The 26,662-nt window shown below is 37.1% G+C and overlaps 1 protein-coding gene across 1 annotated transcript in view; it reads right to left on the bottom strand.

The window, feature by feature from the left end:
* Nucleotides 1–26,662, bottom strand: part of PARD3B (par-3 family cell polarity regulator beta) — a 1,042,097-nt gene that overhangs the window by 356,134 nt on the left and 659,301 nt on the right. Inside the window, 1 exon segment of the mRNA XM_036858752.1 lies at nt 26,000–26,044. Within this exon segment, the coding sequence (XP_036714647.1) occupies nt 26,000–26,044 (45 nt within the window).

Here is a 26,662-nt window from a genome sequence, read left to right as displayed (position 1 = left end):
TTGTCTATCCAAAATCCTTTTTTACCTTCTTCTTTCTAAGAGATCCTGACTTTGCTTGAAGAAGCAATGTGACTAGTTCAAAGTACTCATCTCTCCATGTATTCTTGCCCTTCTGGGTTACTATGTAATGGTTTTGAATAATAAGATATAAACAAAACTTCTAAGGTGAAATTTCTGGAAAGCTATTGTTTTCTGGATAAAAGGGGAAGAATCAGCCATTATGTCTTGTCTTTCGCCCTTCATCTATCTTCCTTTCTGCCTGGAACAGGGAGGGGCAGCAGCCTTTTTGCAAACATGAGGTTGAAAGCCACATGGTATGCATGGAGCAGCAAGAGGTCAGAAGGAGGCTGGTGCTTTGGTGGCTTGTTTGAGCAACTATACCAATCCTGGCCAGACTGCTTTTGCCCTTCATGATGCCTGAGAAAAATAAACTCTTTTTTGGTGAAACCATTGTCACTGATTATCTGTTACTTGCAGAAAAACACATTCTAGTTTTTAAAATTAGTTGAAACTAATTTTTAAAATTGAATGGTCCTTATATACAATATACTAAAGTCTACACATTTCCTGCTACTGGTGCTGTTTATGGTAAGTATGTTCTATCAAATGCAAATATGATTATGAGAAAAATAATCAGGGGAATGAGGGGACAGATTATCTAAAATAGGACTGTCTAAGAAAATGTGTGACAAGGTGGTAGAATATATACTGCAGTATTAAATTCTGAGAAATCAAATTAAGCAAAATTTTACCAGGATCAAACTGCTTACCTTTCATTCAGAGAATCAGACAAAATAAGAACATCTTTTACTAATCTTATCAGAGGAAGCTAATATGCTGTTAAAATGTAACCAATTTAAGATAAAATAATTTTTATGTCTGATACAATTTTTAATTGAGATATAGTTGATATATAACATCATATTAATTTCAGATGTAAAACATAATGACCTGGTAATTTGTATATATCAAGAAATAATCAATAAGTCTAGTTAACACCATACAATGATTTCTTTCAAAATCAATGTGGAAGCATCAGTGGAAAGTTGAGTGGTTTCCAACCTGGGGTTTCTGGTCTACATTTGGGTCCCCTTAAGAAAATAATAGGCAACTATAATGAGGATTTGTGAGTTATTTCTAAATATCAAAATGATGATGACTAGCAACTGTACATTTCAGTAAGCTCACAAATGTCCTAAAAGAGAAATTATTTCTGCTTTGGGCTAAAATTATATACACATATTATTGGCATATTTACTTATGTTACTGGCATATTTACTTATATGTCAGAGATTGAATCACCCATCAGTCAATCACTATTGCTTATCAATACTATTTTTTTCATGAAGGAAATTCTTCAAGCATGGGGACTATGAGGGTTCCCTGCTATCACCCTCTGCAGCAAATGCTTGACACTGGAGTTTCATATATTCTCAAGTGACTCTGAAGGCCCATGTCTGGAAGCAATCTGATATTTTGTTGAGGCATGAATCTGAATCACTTTGCAGAAAGTGTACCTGGCACAAAGTCCAGCTTCTGAAATCTTTGGGAGTATGATTTTCTCTGCTTGTCTTTGGATATATGGTAATTCATCTTAAGTGATTATTTTCTAGATCCAGGTAAGCTATAATGGAATAATGTAATTTATGATAAAAGTTTACTTTGGTGGCAGCACTTATTATTTTTTGTGGCATGACAGTCACTGTTGGTTGGTTATTCCAACCCCATTCCCAGCCACCTTCTTTCTTCCCTGCTTCTGGAATAGAGGCTAGAAAATCAAATACTCATATCCTGGTTTTTGCTTCCAGCTTTGAAAGTGAGCCAACTCTGGGTAAAAAGCTATGTGCGGAAGTGGGTTGGAGCCTTCTCGTGGGGGGCCTTAGGTTTTACCAGTAGGACAGACAAGGCTGGCACTATCCTTTCACTCCTTTTACCTTTTCCTGTTTTCATCATGGGCCTTATGCCCGGAGTTGCCATGAAAGTGTCAAGGGGGAGAAGTCAAGATAGCCAGAGACACAACCAACCTACTACCCAGTGAACTCTCCCACCTCCTCTTCCCTGCCAGCAGGTGACTTTACCTAGACTACTTATTATGTCAGAGACATATATCCTACATCTTGAGGTTAACAATAGTAGAGCTTTCTGTTATTTGTAGCCTACAGCATTCTTAACTGACATCTATAGTACTATGAATTAATTTAGTCCTGTACTTAGAATATTATTGTCTGAAGGATCTGAAGATGTCTCTTAAAACCTTCCATTATTTGCTTTATTTCAGGGAGAAAATTACACATAATACTGCTATTTGTGAATGAGGAGATTGGTGAAAGTATCAGGAGGAATCCTAGAGCACATTTAGTCTATGGAACATTCCAAAAGTGGAAACACATATAGCTTCCTTTCAGGTAATCCAATTCCCCTTGCTTGCTCAACTCGGTAAGTATCCTTCAGATCTTAATTAGCTTTTTGCAAGGGAATTTTTTTTACTAGGGAAAAAAAAAATTCTCTGACAGCTAAAATGACTATTCCAGTTCAGAGGGAAATTACTAATTATACCTTGTCACAAAGTAATGCATTTTTGTTTGTCAGGTATGAGTTTGGTTATTGAGAATCAGCAGCCCAGGAGCTCAATTGCCCCTGGGGGAACTTAAAAAAAAAAATCAATGAAATTCCTGAATATAAATTCCTGAACATAAAAGTTCTTGGAAATTCTAACAAGGTGCCCGTATTGCTTTCTCTCTCCTACGCATGAAGCATGACGTGAAAAAGACTCCTGGTTTCCTTTATTATGTCTGAAATATACTACTAATGACAAAAAAACTGAAATTGGAAAACAACTTGAAAGTAGTCTATTTAGTTATAAGAGTGTATCATTAGTTCCTTAGGATTAAGTACCAAAAAGTTTTAACACAAAAATCTAAATGCTATTTGAAAGACACTCAAGAGACTTTTAATCATTGAGAACCTGTCTTTGAGGAATTAGGAAATTATAATAAAATAAGTTGCTATCTAGGTAGGAATTTATCTACTCTGCTCATTTGAAGTCAAATGCAAAAATTATAACAGTTTTGAGTGATTATATTGTTTTTAAAAATTTAAAGTGACTTAGGTTCAAATTGATAGAACCCTTACTATTTGTATCAACATCTCAGTTTCCTCACCTATAAAATGGAATACCCACTCTTCCAACCTCATAGGTTTTCTGAAACTGGATGATCTATACTTATTTTATTAATAGGATAAACCACTTGATTGGATATTCACACTTGAGCATGTCTTTTTTTACGAGAATATTACATTTTCTTCCTTTTGAGCAATTCCAGTCTACAAATGAAATAACTTCTACAAGAGTCTCTTGCTATCACCTCATTAATGACGTTGTTAAAATGATGTGATTTCTTGTTCTTTTTCCACTTCTATTCCAGTCATGATCATATTTAAACCTTCACTCATTTCAAAATTTTTTCCGAAGAGTTAATAAGAGGTCTTCTCTTTTGCCAAACTTCTGTTACTCAAAACTATATTTTTTTAGCTTATTTTGGACTGGGCATATATTTCAGAATTAAAATTTTAGTACTACTTATGGACCTTCCTTTTTACTTTTTATCCACAAATTACTTCCTCATAACACTAGTGACATTAGAGCACTAGGTTCTTTAGACCTCATTTCAAATCAAATGTTTCTGTGCACTTCAAACTCAATTTTCTTTCTCTTATTTTCCGGGGATTCTTAACACCTAGAAAAAGTACAGCATCTTAAGAGTGCTGACCAGTAATCTGAATCAATACTGGCCTCTGCCAGGATCTTTTACTACAAACCTCTAACAATTCTTTTGCTCAGTGTTATGACAGAGTCAATCTGATTTCCAAGTTGATGCTCATTTCTCTCCTAATATATTGCAATAAAGTGTTTTCAAGAACCAATTATATAAGCAGACCTTAATCGGTCTGTCTTCTGCTTATTTACTTTTACTAATTCATGTTTGTCACAAGACATGGTGATGCACAACCTCTAATTTACTTTGTGATCAAATCCCTGATGATCAGCAGTTCCTACTTTGGCACAATATTAATGAGTTCTTGCAGCTGACTCTAAAACATTTCGGTGTCAGCATTCTTTCTCACTGGAGAAGGCAAGGAGAATGATGGTTATGTTTACTAGGGCTCACTCACTAAAGACCCAAGGATGAGAGCAGCCCTGCAGTTTAGCCTTAAGAGTTTGATTAATAACCAGCAGAGTTGGTGCCATATAAAATATGGCAGCAACCTTTTTCATTACAGTATTAAGAAAAACATCCTTCCTCTAGTTTAGAGATTAGATTAGTTATCTTGAATGTTTGAGGTCTTTTATGATGCCCTAGGAATTCTGTCCTCTTAAAACCAAGCCAGGGACTAAAGAACATGCTTGGAATTGCTAGAAACTAAAACTTCAGCTTTTTCATATTTTTATTTACTATCATTACTTGTTAAATAGATTTATTCAGTATTCACTCTTCAATCTTCCTTCTCTCTAATGAAGCCAGCTACTAAACTGGAATATTTTGCTGCTGATGTAAATTACAAGGAGACCAAAGTCACCTCCTAGGACTGCGGGATCATTAAAATTAGGGCATACTATGACATTTGCGTGACATTTCTGCTTCTGAGCTTGCTTTTGCTTTCCCTGCTGCCTGGAATGCCTTCTCCTCTTTTCTATCGTGATCCAAATCCAACCAGTCCTTCAAAGCTCAGGCCAAATCCTTCCTTGATGAATACAGCCCACGCTGATCTTGCCCATCTCTAAGCCCTGCTGCCCTATTGTCTGTGTCACACAATCTGGCACTTTCTATTTCAGAGTTCACTTGTTCTTAATTGTTTCATATGTATAAGTTTTACCTTCTTTGAAAACTTGTCTGCTCCCTATGCCTTTTACTTCTTTTGGATTCTCACAGTATTTCATGCAGTATCAGGCACAGCAAGAAGTCAAGAATTACTACTTGATGTCATAATTTGTATGAGTGTAAAATGCTAAAGAAGTTCTGTTATCAGTGTTGGCTGAAATAGAGAAATATTATTGGGACTATCAAAGAAAAATAAGAAAAGGGAACTTAGAGTGAATTCTCATCTTTAAAAATCCAAGGTATGCATTAGTAAAATTTCAAAATGAGCTAGATTAGCTTCGATTTTAGCAAAAAACTCTGGGAAAATAACTGCAGATATTCTAAATCTTGTGGGAGAAATGCCCTTTTTCCTACTTTTCCTTTAGTATCATTAAGATTGAAGATGGGATTCTTTTTGTTGAAAATGCTCCTAATAGCCTGGACTGAAAGAGTCATTCAATAACAAGTCTGAAAAGTGGCATGTCTCACTGAAAATCACTTATATTCCTTCAACCTGACTCTGAAAACTACATGTGCAAGATAAGTCCACAAGGAGACCCCCACCATCGCCCACCTCTTCCTCTTTCCTTAATGATGGCTGACACAGGGTAAGATACTGAAAAGAATCCTTTTATTGTCAAAAAAAACCAGAATCAGTAGTTCAAATCTAGTGAAGCCAAAATCATGCTTTTTGAAATTAGACTGAAGGGAGAAAGGTGAAGAGAGACACAGACTGGTATAGAAAATAGCAACAAAAATCATAGTACATGTTAACATTTACTGAATACTTAGTATGTTCTAGGTGCTATGCTAAGTACTTCCTCTGACCTAACTCTCTCTCAGCATTGGATGCTAGCACATGTGCCTCCAGGGAAATCACTAAGCAACAGTTGCTTACGACACCAACAAAGATTCCAATAATTGTATTTTTGATCTACAATGTTGCATGAAGTTATGAGCTACAAAACTAAATTTCTTTTAAATTTATTTTTCCCTCCTTAAAATACCACTGCATCTTGAATGACATAAGATCGTGTTCACCTTACTTTTGTTCTAAATTGATTGAATTCTCTAGTTAAACAGTTTCCAAATTCCATTTCATACGCCAAAATTTATTCTCGAGGTAACTGCATTTTAGTCTTAGACAAACTCTATCTGGTGGGTTTAAGAGACAGTAAATCAATAGATATTTAATCAAAATTTACTTTTCCTTCCTTCAAATGGAGGTCTAAAAGGCAAAGCATATTCAGATCAGAAGCTAAGTATTTTCAAAGATACAGTGGTATGATCTTAGTAGAAGAAACATTTTAATGTTTTGGTATGAGGTTCCTAATGAGTCTTCTGATTGATGCCTTATATGATGTGCAAGTTACTTTTAATAAATATCAAAAGCGCTTCTCTCAAGATTTACATTTTATGTCCCGGCCAAGTTCCAAGATGATAAAAATTTGTATGAACAGATAATTTCTAGGCTCTAGTTGATAGCCTGTTTAATTTAATAAATATGTATCTGATAAAATTCACTTCTGAAAAATCCAAAGATTTGAATATCTCAATTTTCTGTACTAGCATGTGACTTGAAACTACTGTAATCAGTGAATATCAAGTTTTAAAAAGAGCACTGAATATTAATTTAAAAAATAAAAAATCTCCCTTGTTATCAATGTTTTCTAGAAGAGAGTTTTTCTCATTTCTGAGAATAAAACAATGAAAAGTGACATCTACATAACGACACTGCGTTGAATCTCTTTTCTGTGAAGTCTCAATATGTCAGTAGCAATATTGAAAGTAGCATATCAAAAAGCACCTGAGATTCCATCCTAATCCACACATACAAGAAATTATCCCACTTGTAGGTAGAAAAACACTGTCATCATTATATCAGCACATCAAAATTCAATGAAGAAAAAGCTGCAGAGCCCTTCACATAATTTTAAAAGTAAATATTCCAGATTGTTTCTAACATTTAGACACTGAACATCAGATTTTCACTCTTGAAAGTGCATCTATTCTATATACCACTCCAATAGTCCTCAAAGGCTGCCGCGTAAATAGACATTTTATTTTTATCCTTGGAAGTCTTTTCTTTGTCTAAGCCTAAAAAAAAGGAAATATTAATTTATCTTGGAGTAAGTCATTGGTGCTACCTCCATCCAGTTTCAGTGTTGATATTTTTTCCTGGCTTGTTCTGAGGACCGTAAAGCTTAGAGCAATTTCTGTGAAAATTTCAGCATTAATACCAGCAAACACAAGCATAGAGACTATGCAAATTAAAATATATGATTTTATATGTGGGTAATGTGAATTACTAATTAACTATAGATATAATAGTCACTCTTTGCAAACCTTCACATTTTATGTATGTGTGTAAAACAGTATTTTTAATTAATTTTAAGTAATTAAACAACTAATATGATAAACAAGCAAAAAATTGCATTTTAAAAGAAAACCCAAGACTATATGGGCAAAATCAGTGCAAATTTCATTGCATAATGACTTCTATGCACTTATATCCACCTAATATTTAAAAACTTGAACAAAAATCTCATTTGTGTGTTTAAGATCCCTTAAGAATATAAATATGTAAATTGATTTAACTTGATACGGAATTTGTAACTGCTAGAAATTTTGCATTTCCATACAGCTGCTAATTTTCAGAGAAAAATCCTAGTCGTTTCAAGCTATTGAACATGATAATAGCAAAAATGAGACTGATCATTAAGCCTAGTAACTGCCTTTGCCTTCATCTTAAGCTTTTAGTTAACAAAATGAACTAATGGCTACTAACTCTTTAAAGAATTATTACTTAATTTAATCTGTGCAATCTTGTGGACAAATCCAAGATTCAATATCTCCTCTATGCAGATGACTTCCAAATCCGTATTGCTAACCTTGACCTCTCTCTTGAGTTCCAGACTAGTATTTTCAAATGCCTCTTCCTCATAATTTGGCTTTTCTTCATGGTTCCTTTCATTTGGTCAAAGGCACCACCTTCCTGCTGATCTTCCAGCCTAAAAGTCTCAGGCAAGTTTTGAGTCCCCCTCATCTCTTGTCCCCAAATAAAGGAAACTGTCAAGTCCTATATACCCTGTATCTGCAACATCTTTTATAACACATTTATCAATTCTCCTATTCTCTTCGACAATCGTCTTCAACCTCTCATTACTACTTACTTAAAATAACTCAGTAGTCTAGCTGGTCCTAAAAGACGTACTGCTTAATCAACTATCACTAAAATTTCTCCTATTTTTTTCTAGAAGCTTTAAAGTTTTAGGTTTTACATTTAGATTTATGAATCATTCTGAATAAATTTCTTATCTAATGTAAGGTACAGGTGGAGGTCCTCTTTTCTTTTTATGTTTGGTTATGTAGCTGATCCACAATGAAGGCTTCAAAGAAGAAAAATGACATGGCCCAGATTTTGTTTTAACATGGTCAATCTGTCTGCTATTTAAGTGATCATGTGAGACACCTTAGCAAGGAAAACAAACTTCTAAGACATAGTTCCCATTTGTACTTACTGCTATCCATTGCTTTTGCTTAGACTCCCCTTCCTTCTGTTACTCCTTGCTTCCATATACTCCCACCATTTCCACTCACTATTTCTTTCTCACCTAGATTATTCCTCCTTGGATGAAAGGAAGGAGCCAAAGATGCGGAAGAATATGAAGATGGAAGAGAAAGCCATTCATTGATTGGAGAAGGCCTTGGAAGAAATAGCTGGGGATATATTCAGAACACAAGTGACTGATTAGCTGAGGAGAGAGAATGATACATCTCCGCTAACATTCACCTCTTTGCCTTCTTACTTTTCCACAAAGCATTATCCTCACAGCAGCTCACCGGTTACCTTGGGCCTCAAATTAGCCCTAAATTGCCTTTTGGTAGCATTCTATACCTAGTTTGCAGAATCTTAAATTTTCACAATTTCAAAAGAAGCCCTAATGGCTGATATCCCTGGAAATAAACATACTACTCCAATGAATACTTGCATGTAGACATAAATATTTTAAGAAAAATTATTTGTTAGCACTTGAGAAATGAATACAATGAAAAGCAATAAATGGACCATTTCAAGTTGTTCCTTCTTGTAGGCATTGCTGTACACATTTCAAATGACACATGAATTCCTTAACAAAATTCAGGGTTTTTTGTGTTGTGTGTTTCTACCATATAGTACTTTGTATGAATTCTGTGACAGCAACACACTGAATCCATTTTAACTTACTGAAGGAAATTCACAAGAAAACAGTTTTACCCATACCGTTTTAACACTCAAGTAACAACTTCATGACCGGATGAAAAGGTGCTTCCTCTTTCTTACACTTCAGAAGCAATGCAGGGACAATTTCTAATATGCCCCCTCTGCCACGGCCATATGCTCTGAAATGCAAGCTACAGGGGCAGATGTATAATCTGGGAAATGATCCAAATTCACGACCTCCTTGGAGCCAAGGGTATTGTGTGTGCAGTGTCAGCCCTGGATGCCATACCCAGAAATTCTAATTCATAGAAACAAAGGATGAAATGGCACAGAGAAAGAAGAAGAAAAATAAAAGTCTACTAATTTCTTCATCCACGACAGGCAACAAGCACATCATCTATGTTACTAATGCTTACCAAGACAGTATTTTCATTCCAGAGAACTAATGGGGTTTCCTTAATCCTAGTAGACTCTAACAGCAAAGATAAGCTCTTCAGTTATAGGACTATAAGCTGACATCATCCAAATTCTCATGTTGTTCCTTTGCCCAATCTCAGCACCTATTCTATGGTAACATGTCTTGCATAAATGAGAAGTTGCACAAAAATTCTATAAAAGTACCAGAATTTCTGGACTTCAGAAAGAGAAAAACCAAAGAGCATTTGATGCAAAAAGGAGAACGTATGGAAGGACAGCTTTTGCTGGAATGAACAGGACTGGTTTTGATTTGTTTTAGTACCTAAAGGATCTATCAAACAGCCTTCTCATAAACTACTCTTTGGGTGCGGTCATGACAAGGAATTCACTCTGGAGGGTGTTCTAGGAGTCAAAAAAAAAATTCTAATCAGTGTCTGATCCATGGCCCACATAGGCAGTGACAACAAATAGCCAGATAAGCCTCTTCTTCCCCACTTCATGACAAGGCAGATCATAATTTGATAAAAGCTCCTTTGTAAACCCTACTTTATTTCTTCCTATAACAATGAATCATTATAATAATCTCTAGACAGTGTAATAAATCATAGCCTGAAACTACAAATATAACCAGAACTTTTTACTATGTGGTTTCTTATGAAGGGAATTTTCCATTTCAAACTTTCTCAGCATATTATGGACATCATTCCCAACTTTGTTCCTATGTCATGTGGCTTTCCATATACTTCTAAAGAGTATTTTGTCAAAAGTAATCCAGACTCAGTGAGATAAAACCATGTCTGGGTGAACATGTGCTTTAATCTGCATTGAGCCCAATGGTTTATTTGAATTCAGCCATTTATGAAGGATAATCATTCATTCATTCATCCATTCATTCATTCAGCAATTATTAGACTAGAGACTTCTGCTTCCAGCTATGTATTAATTCTCAAAATCCCGATAATAAAATACAAATAGATCCTGGATAAATTAAAACAAATATACATTTAAATGAACTGCTTAGCTCATAGGAAATTAAGGGAAATCCTGAAGCAAAGCAACCCTCAAAAGGACCTACAACCTTAGTAGAAGGGTAGGCTAAGAAACCTCAAAGATCAAATACACTTTCCTCTGCAAAGCTAGTTCAAGAAAATCTCTCTTTAATCTGGTTCTAGAAAGGAAAAATAACAATGAAAACAAAACAAAACAAAAAAACAATCTTCATGTCTCTTTGAGAATTTTCAACCACAGGACAACTGTCCTCTTGGAGTTATTAAATCAAGTTTATTTTTCTCCCAATTAATTAAGCTGTCAGCCAAGAAATTATATGAAAGTGGTTCCAGGTTAGTAGTACTCTGCTTGTACCCCAGAAGCAGCAAATCTAAATCTTCTGTGGAGAAAAGCACATGCAAATCAGGCTCCCCCAAATGCTCACACATTAAATCCAACCAAGTATGACATCCTGAAGAGAAATTACCAAATCCACCAAGAAAAAGTCACCATGGATGAGAATCAGCAGAAACACGAGAGATATGTGGATACCAAATTGGAATTAGAAGATAGACCTGGAGAAATTACTCAGAATGAAATACAGAATCAAGGCGACAGAAAAGTATGAAAGAGTGTCTAGGAGACATGGCTGAAGAGTGAGGTCTAACATACATCTAATAAGAGTTCCACTGGGGAAGAGGCACATTAACATTTATAATTTATAACTTCCCAGAAGTGATGGAAAACATTAATATACAGCCATAGGAGACACATTATACACAAAGAAAGATAATATAAAGAAACCTACAGCAAGACCTAGATGGTAGTGAAAGTAAACATCAAAGACAAAGAGAATTTAAAAGTGTCCAGAGAAAGGACTGATCACTGGTACAGAGAGGCCAATTAAACCAATGGCTGACTTTTCACAGTAGAAGACAGAAGACAGTAGAAAAAACACTTTCAGCGTGCTGCCAGTATAACACTGTATACTCAACAAATCTAGTTGTCAGAACAAGATGTTTCCTGATAAACAACAGAGTATCATCAATAGACCATCATTAAAGGAATGTCTGAAGAGCATACTTCAGAAAGAAGGAAAATGATCCCAGAAGGAAGATCTGAGGTATAAGAAAGAATGGTAAGAAAAGAAATTGGTAAATACACGGGTGAGTGTGAAAAAATAATAGATACAGAAAACATTAAAATTAGTATATAATACGTGAATCAAAAAATAAGAAAGAAAAAAATGGAACACAGTATAGAAATTGGGAGGGGGTAAGGAGAGCAAAAGTATTCTAAGTTCCTTATATTGTTTGGGAAAAGGATTAAGTATGAACTAATTTTAGATTTTATTAAGTATGCATGATAAAAATGAAGTGTATAATATTCAAATTAATATAGGAAAAAAGTGGGTTTAAAAACAAAATGAAGGGCTTCCCTGGTAGCGCAGTGGTTGAGAATCTGCCTGCTAATGCAGAGGACACGGGTTCGAGCCCTGGTCTGGGAAGATCTCACGTGCTGCGGAGCAACTAAGCTCATGCGCCACAACTACTGAGCCTGCGCTCTAGAGCCCGTGAGCCACAACTACTGAGCCTGCGCTCTAGAGCCCGTGAGCCACAACTACTGAGCCTGCGTGCCACAACTACTGAAGTCCCTGTGCCTAGAGCCCATGTTCCGTAACAAGAGAAGCCACCACAATGAGAAGCTTGCGCACCACAGTGAAGAGTAGCCCCCGCTAGCCGCAACTAGAGAAAGCCCGCGCACAGCAACGAAGACCCCACGCAGCCAAAAATAAAAAAGAAACAAAAAAACAAAAAAAATGAAACAGGAATTCATTCTAAGAGGACAAGAAGCGACTCATGTATAAAATAGTACGATAAACATAAATCTAAATATGCTAGTAATCTCAATACGTGCAAATGTGCCACATTCCCAGTTACAATTCAGATTGTCAGACCGAACACAAAAACAAAAAAATTTAAGACAAGACACACATATAAAACATAAAGACATGGGGAGTTTGAAAGTAAAAATATGCAAAAAGACATACAAGAAAATGACTTAGCAAATATTGAGCAAAGGATGCCTACTCTGTGCCAGATACTACTCCTGCACTGGGGCCCAAGGTCTCTGCCTGTGTGCAGCTCACGTTCTGTAGGTGAGGGGACAGACAGTACGTTAAACACACACACACACACACACACACACACCCCCCACAGACTGTGATAAGTGCTATATTGGGAAGTGAACAGACTAAGTGACAGAAACTGACTTATTTTGCCTCTTTTAGATGGGGTGGTCAGGGAAGGTATATCTGAAGAAAGAACACTTGACCTAAGAACTGAATCAGAAGGAATCAGCCACGTGAAGGGGAGGGAGATCATTCTGAGCAGAGGGGAGGCATGTGCAAAGGGCCCCAGAAGAGAACAAGTTGGCCTGCTGAACACAGAGAGCAGGCAACCCGGGCCAAGTGTCCTGAAGGAGGAGGAGCCGTGGGGACAAAGTCAGCAAGGCAAGCAGGGCGATGAGGCTGGCCTTGGGGGTCGTGGTCAGAAACGTGGATCATTTTCTATGAATGGTGGGAAGCCATCAGAGGATTGTAAGCATTTGAGGACATGATTTGTGTCATGTTTGCCAGAGATCCCTTTGGCTCTCGTGAGGAGGATGGAACGGCAGAGAGTATAGAAGTTAGCAGGCTACTGAAGGCATGAGGTGATGGTGGCATGGGCAAGGGTAGGAAGGAAAGCTTTGGGTTGTGTTCCTGTGGGACAAACCTGATTTCCTACTGGATTAATGGGGTAGGTGAAGAAAGGTGAAAAGTGAAGGCTAACTCTGCATTTGTAAGAGACTGCCTTTCCAGGCTCACACAGAAGGGCACCACTGTATCTGTTATGTTTCCTTCTCTGATGAAGATGGCCTGTTAGAGGCATGTACTTCAAAATATAACTCAAGTTAAACTTGATGGAGAGAAGTTCACAGTAAGAAACAGTTGAAGATTTGGACATTTCTTTGCTGAAGGAGCCAGTGTTCAACCAGAATTGAAGGCATCGGTCCATGGACAGGAAATGGGGCCCAGAGAGTGAGTATTATATAGCCCAAGGCCTCAGGGTGGACGTACTTTTCTCAAACCAAGATTTTCAGAGATTTGCAAAAATGCACGATGATGGAAACTATGGACATGCTGATGGAAACTTAACAGAATTCATCACTGTTTCCCAGACCTCAGCAAACTGTGTCATATGACTTCAGGATATTTTGCCATGTTCACAAATCATTTTATACTGTTATTTCCTAATATTATTTAAAATTTCATACTTTTTCTGCGTATATTTTATTTTTAAAAATGTAGCACTATTATAAATAGAAAAATAGTACTTTACTAATACACAATATAGATCCATACTTTTAAAAAATAAGAAGTGTTTGTCCATATAAATCACCTAAAATAGTTCATCAACCGCTAGGTCACTAGACCAACCGATAGTAACATTTTCTCTGAGTATAACAAGTAAAAAGCCTCCATCACCAGTTTGACAGCAACATTTCTAAATACCTCTGACAACTCCCTGATGGCAATATCATGATACTTTACAAAACTATCTGCTTTTTTTCTCCCTCTTTCTTTGCAGTTGTTGTTTTCCTGGTTGAAAAGGCATGCACATTTACAAAAAAGGATTAGTTAATAAAAGGGTTTTTATTCAAAAGGTAACTTTCAACAGCTTTGTTCTATTTTGATGGGGTGGAATTTGTAAGTTGTTTTGTGTGTGTGTCTGTGTGGTTTCTAATTATCAATAGAGTGTTAATGAATTTGCATTTGCTTATTTTAGCAAGAAGTAATCTAGGTTGCTTTAAGTTTTCTCTTTAACTTTTACATATTCATCACAAGCCCTCATTATAATTCTGCTTTTATTGGACACAGTTGGGCACCATGAACCTCTAAAAAGCATGAAGTGGGTGCCTTACTGAATAACTTTCAAAGACTAAGTTCCTGCCCTCTAGGATACCAAAAATTGACAGGGGAGTTTAACATTCTCCAAATATGTTTTTCATTGGCACATTTTCCAGCAACCCATAAATGAGGTATCTCATGGTTAAGTCTGTCTCTATTCCCTTCCTCCCAAAATACTTCTGGGCCCCAAATAGGTTCCCAGCATGACTCTGGGATTCAGCCTCTCATCTCCTTCCCAGAAACTATCCCTTTTCCTGTGGTTCTTCTGTGCATATTCTGTGCCAGTCCCCATGTTAAATCATCTCATGTGTACAACATTTCAATGATTAGATTCAGCATGTGAAATTTTAGTATGTTCGAAAAGTTTTTACTTTTTTAAACCCATAAAGTTTTTCATTACTCAAACTGCACATAAATATAGTCTCAATGTAAAAATTCAAATACTACAGATAGCAGAAGTCCCCCTTGACCCCCAACCTCATCTTCTTCCTCTAAGTAAAGGTAGCCACTGTTACTTTTTCTATGTATTTGCATTTATGTATAAGCACATGGTAGTTTCACTGTTTGCATTCCTACTGTTGCTACTAAACTGTGAGTACCTTAGAGGCAGAATCCACAGTCTACACAACCTTGTATTTGTGGTACCTGGCACAGTGTCTGGCACACAATAAGCATTCAATAAATACTGGTTTAATAAAAGAGTTAACACTGGTTCCTGCCCTTTCATTCAGCAGATAACAGAGTTCTCCTGCCTATATGAGGAAAAGGTAGGCCTTGGGATTATTAATGGTCTAAGGGAGTCATGACTATTGATCAAAGGAGATTTGAGAAGCAGCCTGTGTGGGTTCTTGGGGGCTAACTGGCTCTAGAGCAGAAGTGTGAGCTAGGGCAGCAAAGGGTGAGAGAAGTTAAAAAGTATAAAACCAGAGGCTGGAGACACCTGAAGTTAAACAAGGCTAGATACCAGAGGAGACCTCGGTCTGAGGAAACTGGGGAGGGTTTCTGAGGGAGGTGGGCCTTCAAAGAGTTCCGCTGGGGCTCTGAGGCATGAAAGAATAAGATATGGTCAGACAGCAGTGGTGAGTAGCTCTGTGAATTGGGAACAAGTGTGATGAGGCGGGGATGGGGTGGGGTAGAGGTTGACGGTGGCATGAAATAGGCTGCAAAGGCAGGTCAAGACAAGGCGATAGAGGGCATGGTATGACTTGTTAAAGGTACTGAAATTTATCCCTGTCGATAGAGCCTAAATACAGGAACAAATGAGCATTTTTTTAAGTAGGCAAAACCCTTCTTGAAATATACTAGTCTTTTAATGCTTCCCTCCCCATCAACCCAGCATTCATTTATGAAACTCATATGTGTGTATACACACACAACTTGTGTAAAGTCACACCGACATTATCAAAGCCAGTATACCCTAAAATATTTCTCACCATTAGTTGGCATTGTTATACCTTTATCAGATATTAAACAAACAAAATTTAGGCTTTGACATACTGTATGTTATTCAACACAGATTGGGCATCTATTATGTAAAAGCTGATCTTCAGGTGTCTCAGGCTGGGTTTTAAACTTGTCCTTCCAATATCATATGTCGGCTAATATTTTGGTGAGAAGAGTTCAGAAGTAAAACACTGCTGGAATGTCTAAACAGCCAATCACTTAACACTGGCAGCTAGATTATCCGTAGAAGTTTAAAATAAAAGGTCCTACAAGCAGGGAGCTATAACCTCTCTGGGTCATTGGAATCAGAGTGTCTCCATTTTTTCTCTCCACAACACATTTAGACATAAAATACTTTCCTTAGAAGAGTGATTTAAAATTCCAGGTGTCAATGTAAACCTTTCTAAAATAATTACATAGGAACTGAGAAGCTTTGTAGCCCTTGCCAAATCTACTCTTGATAAAGGGCTGCCATCATTTAAAGCTAGTAGGGGGCTTCCCTGGTGGCGCAGTGGTTAAGAACCTGCCTGCCAATGCAGGGGACACAGGTTCGAGCCCTGGTCCAGGAAGATCCCACATGCCGCAGAGCAACTAAGCCCGCACGCCACAACTACTGAGCCTGCACATCTAGAGCCCGTGCTCTGCAACAAGAGAAGCCACCGCAATGAGAAGCCTGCGCACCGCGACAAAGAGTAGTCCCCACTCGCCGCAACTAGAGAAAGCCCGCGCACAGCAACGAAGACCCAACGCAGCCAAAAATAAATAAATAAAATAAATTAAAAAAAAAAAAAAGCTAGTAGGTATATAGAGTCCAACAATTTTACTGAAATAGTTTCACTGCAAGAAGTTTACTCAGGAGATCCTAAAGCTGAATATAAAGGAAAGAGGACAGAATTGGTGCTCACTGCTTAACATTTATAGTTATTATGTTTTTGAGAATGTGATTTGTTTTTACCCATGATACATTCAAGTCCATACAATAATATTCTGACTGATGATGGCGTTTCTGTGTAATTTTTAAGTCACTCGCTGTTTTCTGTGGCTCCTACTGCTGTCCCTCTCCAGTCGCACAGCTAGTCCAAAGCTGAGTACAGATAGCTCAGCCTGCAGTAAAGTTTTAATGTCAAACATTCACTTTGTATTTATCAACCATCATGTAGTCATTTAATAATGTTTATCAACCATCATGTAGTCATTTAATAATATTTTTCACTGCAGATGTTCACTCTGGCATTTAGAAACGCTATTAGAATTGTCAGTTCCAAACCACTGTTTTCCAAATGTACAAGACACATATTCCCCATGGATGGTGAAATTTGAGAGAGTTCAGCCACATTTGAAGAATTTGACATACATGGAAATAGGGTCTTCTCTTTATAAAATTATTTTTAATTTGTTCAAACAGTTAAAACTTTAGAAACTATACATTTTCTAAATCAATGCACACTTAAGCACAGTAAATTTTATCTCCAAAGATAAGCTGTTGAGTTCTGAATTATGAGACAGGATAATAAAAAATTTCATTGCTGAGAATTTTGTAATATCAATATCAATATATAAGGGCATAGGGGGAAAGTATGTACCGAATACACCATATCGACAAATGTCTATTGGAACTCAGAATAATTTGTCCTGTACATTTATATTTAGGGGAAAAATAAATAGAACACCATAATAAAAATATAAAGTATAATGAATAGCAACCATAAACAGATACAGACTTTGTGACAAAGTCTGTAATAAACTTTGAACAAAGTACATACTTTTTGTATATAGAAGCTTATTCAATTCTGGTGGGTTTCAATGAGAGAAGCTGAAAAGACAAAAGACCAGTGCTGTGCTAAATTATTCTTTCTGTTATCCATGCTGGGTTTGGGGAAATCTTGAGGATTTTAATGATAGTTTAGATTATTAAATCAGGCAAAACTGGTAGCAATGATGTTTGAATTCACAAAGCAAGAGGTTGCTGAAGTAGAAGTCAACAGGTCTGACCAGCTGGGCCTTTGGTGGGGGGTGATTTTCCCTGTCTAGGTATCAATCTACTCTTTAAAATAAGTTGGTTGTATTAGACATATATAACTATCCACTTAGCCCTAACTTTCTATAATTTCACCATAAATAGAGAATTGAAAATATAACTGCAAAAGATAAGAACATTTTAGTTCAGGGGAAAACTGTAGCTCATTTGCAACTCAACCCTTGAATGCAGTGAATATGTTCATGTGCAGGTGTAAATATACTGTTTCATAGTTTCCCAACCAATTTTGCTTCAATGACTTAAACACATCCCAACGTGGGCTACCTATTATCTACAGTGTTTCTTATTTTCTTGACCAGCCTACTGACCAACCCTACAATGCCATTATGTACAGACTTGGACATCATCAAGAAAATTGAGACCATTAACATCCTTAATTTCTTACCCCCTCTACCTACAAATGTATCTGTACTACATGCAACCCTGCCACTTTCCCTTCAATCTTGGCTCATCCTCTTCAAAGCCAACTGCTATAAAACTATACTCTTAATCCTATCCCTTTAAAAATTTCCTCTTTCCTTGTTCTTCATTCTCTTACAAATGTCTCTTTCTTCTCAGTCAACAAACTTGGTCCAGTGTTTCTCATTAATAACATGAAATAGAACACCACCACCAAAAAAGACAACTTCTCTTCTCTAGATACATCTTTTTTCTCTTAATATTAAGCTTCTGGAAAGATCATCTATCCTTGTTTCCACTTCCCATTCCTCCTCAAGCCACTTCATTTTGAGCCTGCTGTCCTGTTTCCTGTCCAGCAGAAATGATTACCCATGGCCATTTCTCGGTTTCCAAACCCAGTAAAATTTAAGCATCTCCTCAAAACTTGTAACCTTGGGACCGTTTCCTCCTGGAAAATCTTCATCTCCTCATCCTTCAGAGATAGGATCTCTTTACAAAAAATAATTCATCCAGGCCACCACTGAGTCATAACTGGCCCAAGCCTTTTTTCTGTTTACCAAAGAGTGAGAATTGATTCTCTCGGCAACTGCAAAGCCATCTAAACAAACTAGGTGCATCACTCCTGACACCCTTAGTCATTTCCCAAGGTATGAGCCCTTTGGTCATCTACTCCTTCCCGTGCTGTAGCGTTACACCACTCTGTCCATCTCCCTGTGACTCACCGTCCCACTCTCCCCTCCAGTCCAGACTCCTCCACCTTGCCTTCTCGAATCTCCACTACCCTCCCATGGTTGACAAAATGCTGTTCACTTCCAACCCCTTCTCTGAAAATTCCCCTTCCTTTTCGCTTTCATTGAAATCTAGCTCTCCACCAAGAATTCTGCTTCTCCTGCAGCCCTCTCATTTGAAGCTGTTCTTTCTCACCCATATCATGCAAGTCAGGGTTGGGAGGGGGCTCAGCTATCTCCTTATTTTGCATTTCCATGTTCAGGTACATTGTTTCTCTACCCTTATATAAAAGCCTGACTCTTTCACAACTCACGCTATCCTGCCACACTTCCTTCTATTCCTCTTATCATTCCTTCTATCACCTTCACTCTCACATCATTAATACATGAACACTGCCACATAGCTTATGAGTTCCCTCTCTGCCTACTCTATTTTCATCTTATCACTGTTGTTATCAAAGGTACTTGCCTCAGAAAACCATTGGCCCAAGGAGGATAACAGACACAGGCAGAAAACCTGGACCTGAACTACAGGTTAGAGCCAAGCCTGGCCAAACACTTCTGAGATCGGCAAGTCCCAGCCCACCTGAAGATACGTGATCAAGAAATAAATGTTGGGCTTCCCTGGTGGAGCAATGGTTGAGAATCTGCCTGCCAGTGCAGGGGACACAGGTTCGAGCCCTGGTCTGGGAGGATCCCACATGCTGCGGAGCAACTAGGCCCGTGAGCCACAATTACTGAGCCTGTGCTCCGCAACAAGAGAGGCCGCGATAGTGAGAGGCCCACGCACCGCGATGAAGAGTGGCCCCCGCTTGCCACAGCTAGAGAAAGCCCTCGCACAGAAACAAAGACCCAGCACAGCCATAAATAAATAAATAAACAAATACTTTAAAGACCTCTGTTATAAAAAAAAAAAATCTCCAGCCTTTTAAAAAAAAAAAAAGAAATAAATGTTAACTGTTGGTTTTATTACGTAGCATGGTTATAGCAAGAGCTGACTGATACACTGCTAATCAAATTGGATCCTCTTTCTCACTTACCCGCTAAGTTTGATTAAAAAACAAACAAACAACAAAATTCAAGGCTTTATTCTCTAAATATTTCTTACTTTTCTTTCCTTAATTTAATCACTTAAATTTATGCCCACATCATCTCTTATCTGGACTACTGCAGTGGTCTTTTTAACTATTCTTGCCTTTAAAAAAAAAAAAATGCTTTCAAGTCCCCACAACAACCAGAGTGATATCACTAGACTATAAAACTGACCACTCCCCTTCTTTAATCTGTTTAGATTCTCTGAGCCTGTAGGATAAAATTCACATTCTTTCATTTGGTAGGCGTTCCCCATGATCTAACCTCTGCCTTCTTGCTTAACCTCGTAGCATGTCACTCTCCCCTTTGCACTCCTGCCATGCCGAATTGCTTACAGTTTCTGTAACACACTATGAAGTTTCATGTTTTCACAACTTTCCATGTGCCTGGAAAGTGTTAGCTCAGTGACCTTTTCTATTCCTCAAACTTCTATTTATCTTTCAGATCCTGCTATGAAAGCACTTCCTTTCTGACACATGTCACTTTGTATCTCCAGTGCTTAAAACTTAATACCTGTTACAAAGTGGGTATTTAATAAACATGAGTGGAACAGAAATAGTTTTGAAAGTTGATTTATACAAAAATGTAGTATCTATTTACTCATGAAATTTAGAAATGCACACACCTACACCATATTTGAATAGTAAATAACCTTATCTCATGATATATTTCTTTCTAATTTGATTTCATTGATTTGATTCTTTGAAATTTAGAGGATAGAGTAATCACTAACGTTTCACAATATAGGAGACACTAAGGTTGCTTCATAATCAAGTTTCTATAGAAAGAATCCTAGATGTATCCTTAATTTTTTTCTAAAGAAAACATCCTGAATCCCATGGAAATGTAAACCAAGGCTGAAGCATGTGGGAAATGTATACTTTTTTTGTGTCTAAAGCTATAGTTATCCAACATAACACATGACAGAAGCTTAGAAAATACCCAGTAAAAATGTTTGTCCAAATAGATAACCATGCAGTATTACCTTAACCAACTGATGAGGAGAGAAACAGAGTTCAAATCCACTACCCACTTACTCTATGATTTTAGTTCCTCATCAACAATAACAATGAAAAGTCATAAAAAACAGTAATTCAATTAGAAGACTCAGATATGAAAAGTGATCATGGTTGGTGCTCCAAAATTTAAATGCATATTTTGACTTAGATATTCTATAAAAGTATGGAACACTAAGACAACAAAATTTATGAAATACCATTTAATAACCCATTACTCTTAAAGTGACTATCCAATCACCTTATGTTTTATCTTTTCGTTTGCAAAGATTCAGCAATTTCTTTAGCTACATTTGAACATTCTAGATTTGAAGTTTACACACAATGCATCTATTTATTTATTTATTTGGCCACACCATGTAGCATGCAGGATCTTGTTTCCCGACCAGGGATCGAACCTGTGCCCTCGGCATTAGGAGCGCAGGGTCTTAACCACTGGACTGCCAGGGAAGTCCCTACACACAATGCATTTAAAGCAGAATGTATGTTCTGTCAAGTTAGTAACTTGCATGTTAAGCTCTCAGCCTTTGCTGTAAGACACGTATCACATGCACATTTCCTATAACTTATGCATAATACGTGTATATCACATGCATATTTTTTCTCATACATCTCTTGGCCCACACATTCACGTGCACATGCATGAAGAGAAACAAAGGCACAAATGATCAGATTTGATGTTCTTCTCTTGCTCACTGAATTACCATAGAGAAATTACACCTACTGTGTTCCTGGTTTAGCTAGCTGAGGTTATAAAAAGTAAGTAATGATTTATAGGATATCTTGATATGTGGGTCATGCCTTCCAACTAGACTGTGTCTTACTCCTATATTCTTCTCAGTTCCTGAGATTGTGAGGTGTTAGGCACATGCTGGTGGAATATAAAGTGTCCAAATTCATGGGCTCTGCCACACCGCATCTGGGTTTCTATCCTAACGCTAAGAGTTACCAACTGCGAGAACAAGGACTTATGCCTTGAGCTTCAGCTTCTTCATTAGCAAAATGTGTTGAGATACCAACCGTACTTAGTGGCTGCAAGGCACCTCGGCTGGAGAGATGTTCCCCTAGACTGTTAATGAATACTTGCTCATGAATTGATAAACTCATCTCAGAAAAGGTCTGGACTTACTGCCAACCATTACTTTTACAGACTTGCCTGTTTTACAGTTATATAGACAGGTGTTTGAGACTATAAGAAATTTAAATAGAAATAGGAAAGCTTTTTAGTCCATTTTGCTAATTAATATGTCAGAGCTCATAAAGAAGGACTCATCGGCTTTCTTCAGTACTGCATCATCTTAAAGAGCTGGGTCAGCAAAGATCTCTGCAGACAGTCAATACATATTAAAACCATTCTAAGCAGTAAATCAAAACAAAAAAATACGAAGGCACATTTTAAAAAAGTAAAATTTATAAGTCCTTTCTGTCTGAATGTTGAGGAGCATTAAACTATTGGTTTAAGTGTCAGTTCAGTACATAGGGAAAAAAAAGGACTCCTTCTCGGACATACTTTATGAGTCTGTGTATAGCCAAAATTAAAGCATAATGTAAAAAAAAAAAAAAAAGGCTATGACAAATCTGATGTCATTTTTCTCTGGATTCTAATGTTCCCTCAGAATATTTGTCATTTTAAAAAATGGTTTCATTGTTTAAAATATACATTTTGCTGAAGTTATTTCCCCTGTGCATTGCTAGGATTTGAGTTTTGTCAGAATTCAGTTAGTGAGATAGTTAGGGAAAAAGGTGAAAGACAGCTTTTTGGTTTTTCAAGGCTCTCTGAAACTTATGATTTTTTTTTAAAGGAACCAAACAAAAAGCATTTTGCTCCTAACTTCTCTATGGTAGGTCTCACCATCCCATAAACATTAATACCTCTTATATGTGGAAGAGGACCCCATAAGATTATAAACAGGAGTACCAGCCTGCCATTTTCCTTGCCAAGGTATGAGATGCAATGCACTGCCAGGGGTAGCCCCTGAGGTAGATTATTAGAGAAATCTCAAGAATACTGGATTGATTCCAGAAGAGGTGAGGGAATACTACATTTTGGGCCAAAAATGTTAGAAAGATTTATCTTACCTAAGACTTTGATTTGATCTGAGCTCTGAGGAATCAACCATTTAAAGAATAAGCCAAGGAAACGGTGCCAAAAATATTGTCACAAATTTGGGAAGTACCCAAGCCAGACCAACAGATGGAACTTGGCATGAAATGGCTCTCTACACACTAAGTAGCTGACTCAGAAGAAATTTTAACTCAGATGAATTTATTAGAATGTTGAATATCATTCTAAATAAGAGGATGGATGATAGATTTAGGCCAGCACATAAAATTTAATTTAACTTCCTGATGGTCTTGGATAGTGGGAAAGAGGCCCACATTTCTATAATTTAAAAGAGACAGAGGGAGATATTCTTTCTTCTTAGCAAAAGAGTTATCACTTTTTCACCTGAAAATTCTGGAGAAAGGATTTGGGGAAGAGAAAGGTGAAACAAAAAGAAGCTGACATTGGCGAGATAAGTATGAACGATCAGGGCACGTTGCACATTACAATCCAAACTTGCAACTTGCTTAGTGGTCTAGACTGTAGCAGATGGAGACTATAGCTCTATATTAGGTGAATGTTAAAAATGACTGAAACAGGATGCCAGAATCAAAAGGACCCTTAATTCTCTTTCACTGTCGTCACCACCAAAGCCTAATGGGAAAATGCTCTACCCAAGTGTAGCCCACACAGGGAGTTGCACTTTATGGGAGGGATGGGTTCTTGAGGAGCATTATAATTCAAGATCTTAATGGCATCTTTTGCTTTCATGCTGCTTTTTATTTTCTCAGTACTGTCTCTAACGTTTTATAGAGTGCTCTCATTTAATTTAAGTCTAGAGCACACAATTTGAGGTGACTGGTTAGCCCTCTTCACTGTGTTTTATCGTATGCCACTTTGGCTCCAAAGTTATCAACTTTCTGGTTGTTTTCAGCATTTGCCCCAGTTCCACAGAGAGCCAATGAAAAATTTGATGATGTTGTGATAGGATATAAAAGTACTTAAAAATATACGAATAGTGAATATTGTAATAATAGTTCATTAGTAACAAAAATCTTATTTAAAACATCTGATGTATTTCAACAGTTTGATTCATGGGATATGAAGACCATTAGTATTATTTCTATTACCAGCTAAAATAACTCTGCCATGTGAACCTTACAGTTAACCTGACGGACAGCTTTAAAATTATGCCATTTTTAACATTTTTCTTTTAATTTGGAAGATTATTTCAATTTTTATGTTTAGAGTACTTCTTTACTACTACCTTTATTTCACACTACATAAAAATATATCATTAAAATGTACCTAAAATACTATAGCAATATACCAAGATAATGTTTGCCTTTAAAAAGAGTGACAATAATTTTTAGTTACTGGCTAACAGTAGTTTGGTTGGAAATGAAGTAAGATTAGAATAAGATTTGATTTCCTGGAAAAAGCCAGAAAGTGTATTATTTGTTTTCAAAAACCAAATTGATACACATTCTTAAAAAAATGCTTCTACTTCTTACCTTGAAGCCCATCCCAGTATGTAAATAGGTTTTTATCTTCAAATATTAATATGTGTAAAAGAGCTAAGGACAAGAAGTACCAGGCATTTAAGCGGAACATAATGTAGGCTATCCTTGGAGTACCTTGGCCATGAGAACTTCCTTCTCAGACTCCAAAAAATATTTCCAGTAGTAGAGAATTTAATGGACGTGGATGATGGGAACAAGCAGCATGGGGCAATTTATCACTCCCTCAGAAATCTTTTCTTTCACAGTGATCTAACCTCTTAGGCTCTTTATTAGGAGGGGCAGAAAAGAAAACATCTAAGAGTTGTGAACCAGACCTTCCCTGCTGTTATCACTAGTGAATCTGGAGAAAGAAGAAAAGGAAAAAAAAAAATCATAATCTTGCCCTGGAACATGATGGAAGTAATGAGGCATCAAGGCCACTTACTGCTGAGAACATAATTGGCCCATAAACACAGGCGATGCTTGGTGATGGGAATGACTTCTTTGTTTCAGAAATGAAGGGATGCCAACAAATCATAACCCTCCTGTTGTTTGGAGTGGCATTTCTAAGAGTAAAATGGATAGTTTCCCCACAGATAATGCACCCTTACAAGAAAAGGATTACTGCTGTATTTACTAGCTTAGTAGCTTTAAGTGTTTTCAACTAATGGGAATAAATGATGCTGAAGAAAGGGCAAAGGAATAGAAGGTAGGTCATTTGGCAATGAAGGAAAAGCTTGGATTTTAGACCTGAAGGTATCTCACACAAAACAGAGAAAGAGCCTGGAGACCCTCAGAGTCCTTGTGGACTTCCTAGGGCACCTCCAGGGAGCTCATACGTGAGTCTAAAGAAAGAGAATACAGTCATCTCAGGCCCAATCCCCTTTGATGACAGGCAAAAAAATGATTCTTTTTTGAGAAGGAAGAAATGGCCACGTTTTTCTTATTCTGGAATTCTTTGTCCTGCCACTTTAATGTGAGAGTCATCATGGAAAAGAATTTCAAACTTTCTTGGGTCTTCTTTGTAATTTTTTGTTATTCTAAGTGTTCAGCTGGCATACAGGTTAAAGAGTTTGGGTTTTATAATTATGTTTTTGGAAACCTTTCTTCCTTCTTCTCAAACATTTGAGTCAGCATACATTATGCCACTATACACACGGCCAAGCAATAGTTCACCTTTGTGGAAGTCAGAGACATCTCATATATTAATTAGCAAGTCTTTCAGTGATGAGTGGATGGAAACAGGTTCCATCTGCTACTCAAACACAGCCAGAGATTTCCAGGAAGGAGAATATAAAGTCAGTTACAAGGAATTTCTTACCCGATTTGTGTCCAGCCAATGAATGGACTTTGCTTTCATCTGGCACTGCAAAGAAATTAAAGAGACAAGGATCAGACCTGCTTGTATATCAGCCATTTTTTGAACAATAAATTAATATAGGTTTGTAATAAGTGAAATCTTTTACTGGCAAAGATTTGAGAAAACATTTTCCCCAGCCTGCCTGGGGCACCTCATTTCTATTGGTACATAATTTAAAGACAGTTATGAAGAAATATATGTACATTAAAACTTCTGTGAATAGGATTTCATTCTTTTAAAATATTTCTAATACTTTCAGTTCTTTTAACTGGGCTGTTGTTTCTGTATCTGCAAAAACAGAAAAACTCAAGAATCTAGAGCTGTATAATATATAATAAAACTCTTTGAGCATGACAGCAATATATCTAATCCCCAAGGATCAGACTTCTATATCTGGACAAAACGGAGCAAAAGGGAACAAACTTACAATTCGTCCTGAAAAAAAATTTCTGAAATAGACAAAACATGAAACAATGGCATTCAAGAGATTAGACATCAGGCAACAGAGGACAGTGCCTCTTGAGAGGTGGAAAACAGGTGGGGTGACTCCCACCATTGCTCCAGCTTACTGTCTGGAGAAAGTTTCCAGGTTGCGGTGCAGGAAGGGGAACATAGGCAGAGCCC

Source organism: Balaenoptera musculus, chromosome 7 (genome assembly GCF_009873245.2).
Source record: "Balaenoptera musculus isolate JJ_BM4_2016_0621 chromosome 7, mBalMus1.pri.v3, whole genome shotgun sequence".
Lineage (NCBI taxonomy): Eukaryota > Metazoa > Chordata > Mammalia > Artiodactyla > Balaenopteridae > Balaenoptera > Balaenoptera musculus.
The sequence above is the reverse complement of the archived record's forward strand: the minus strand, read 5'-3'. Positions and strand labels throughout refer to the sequence as shown.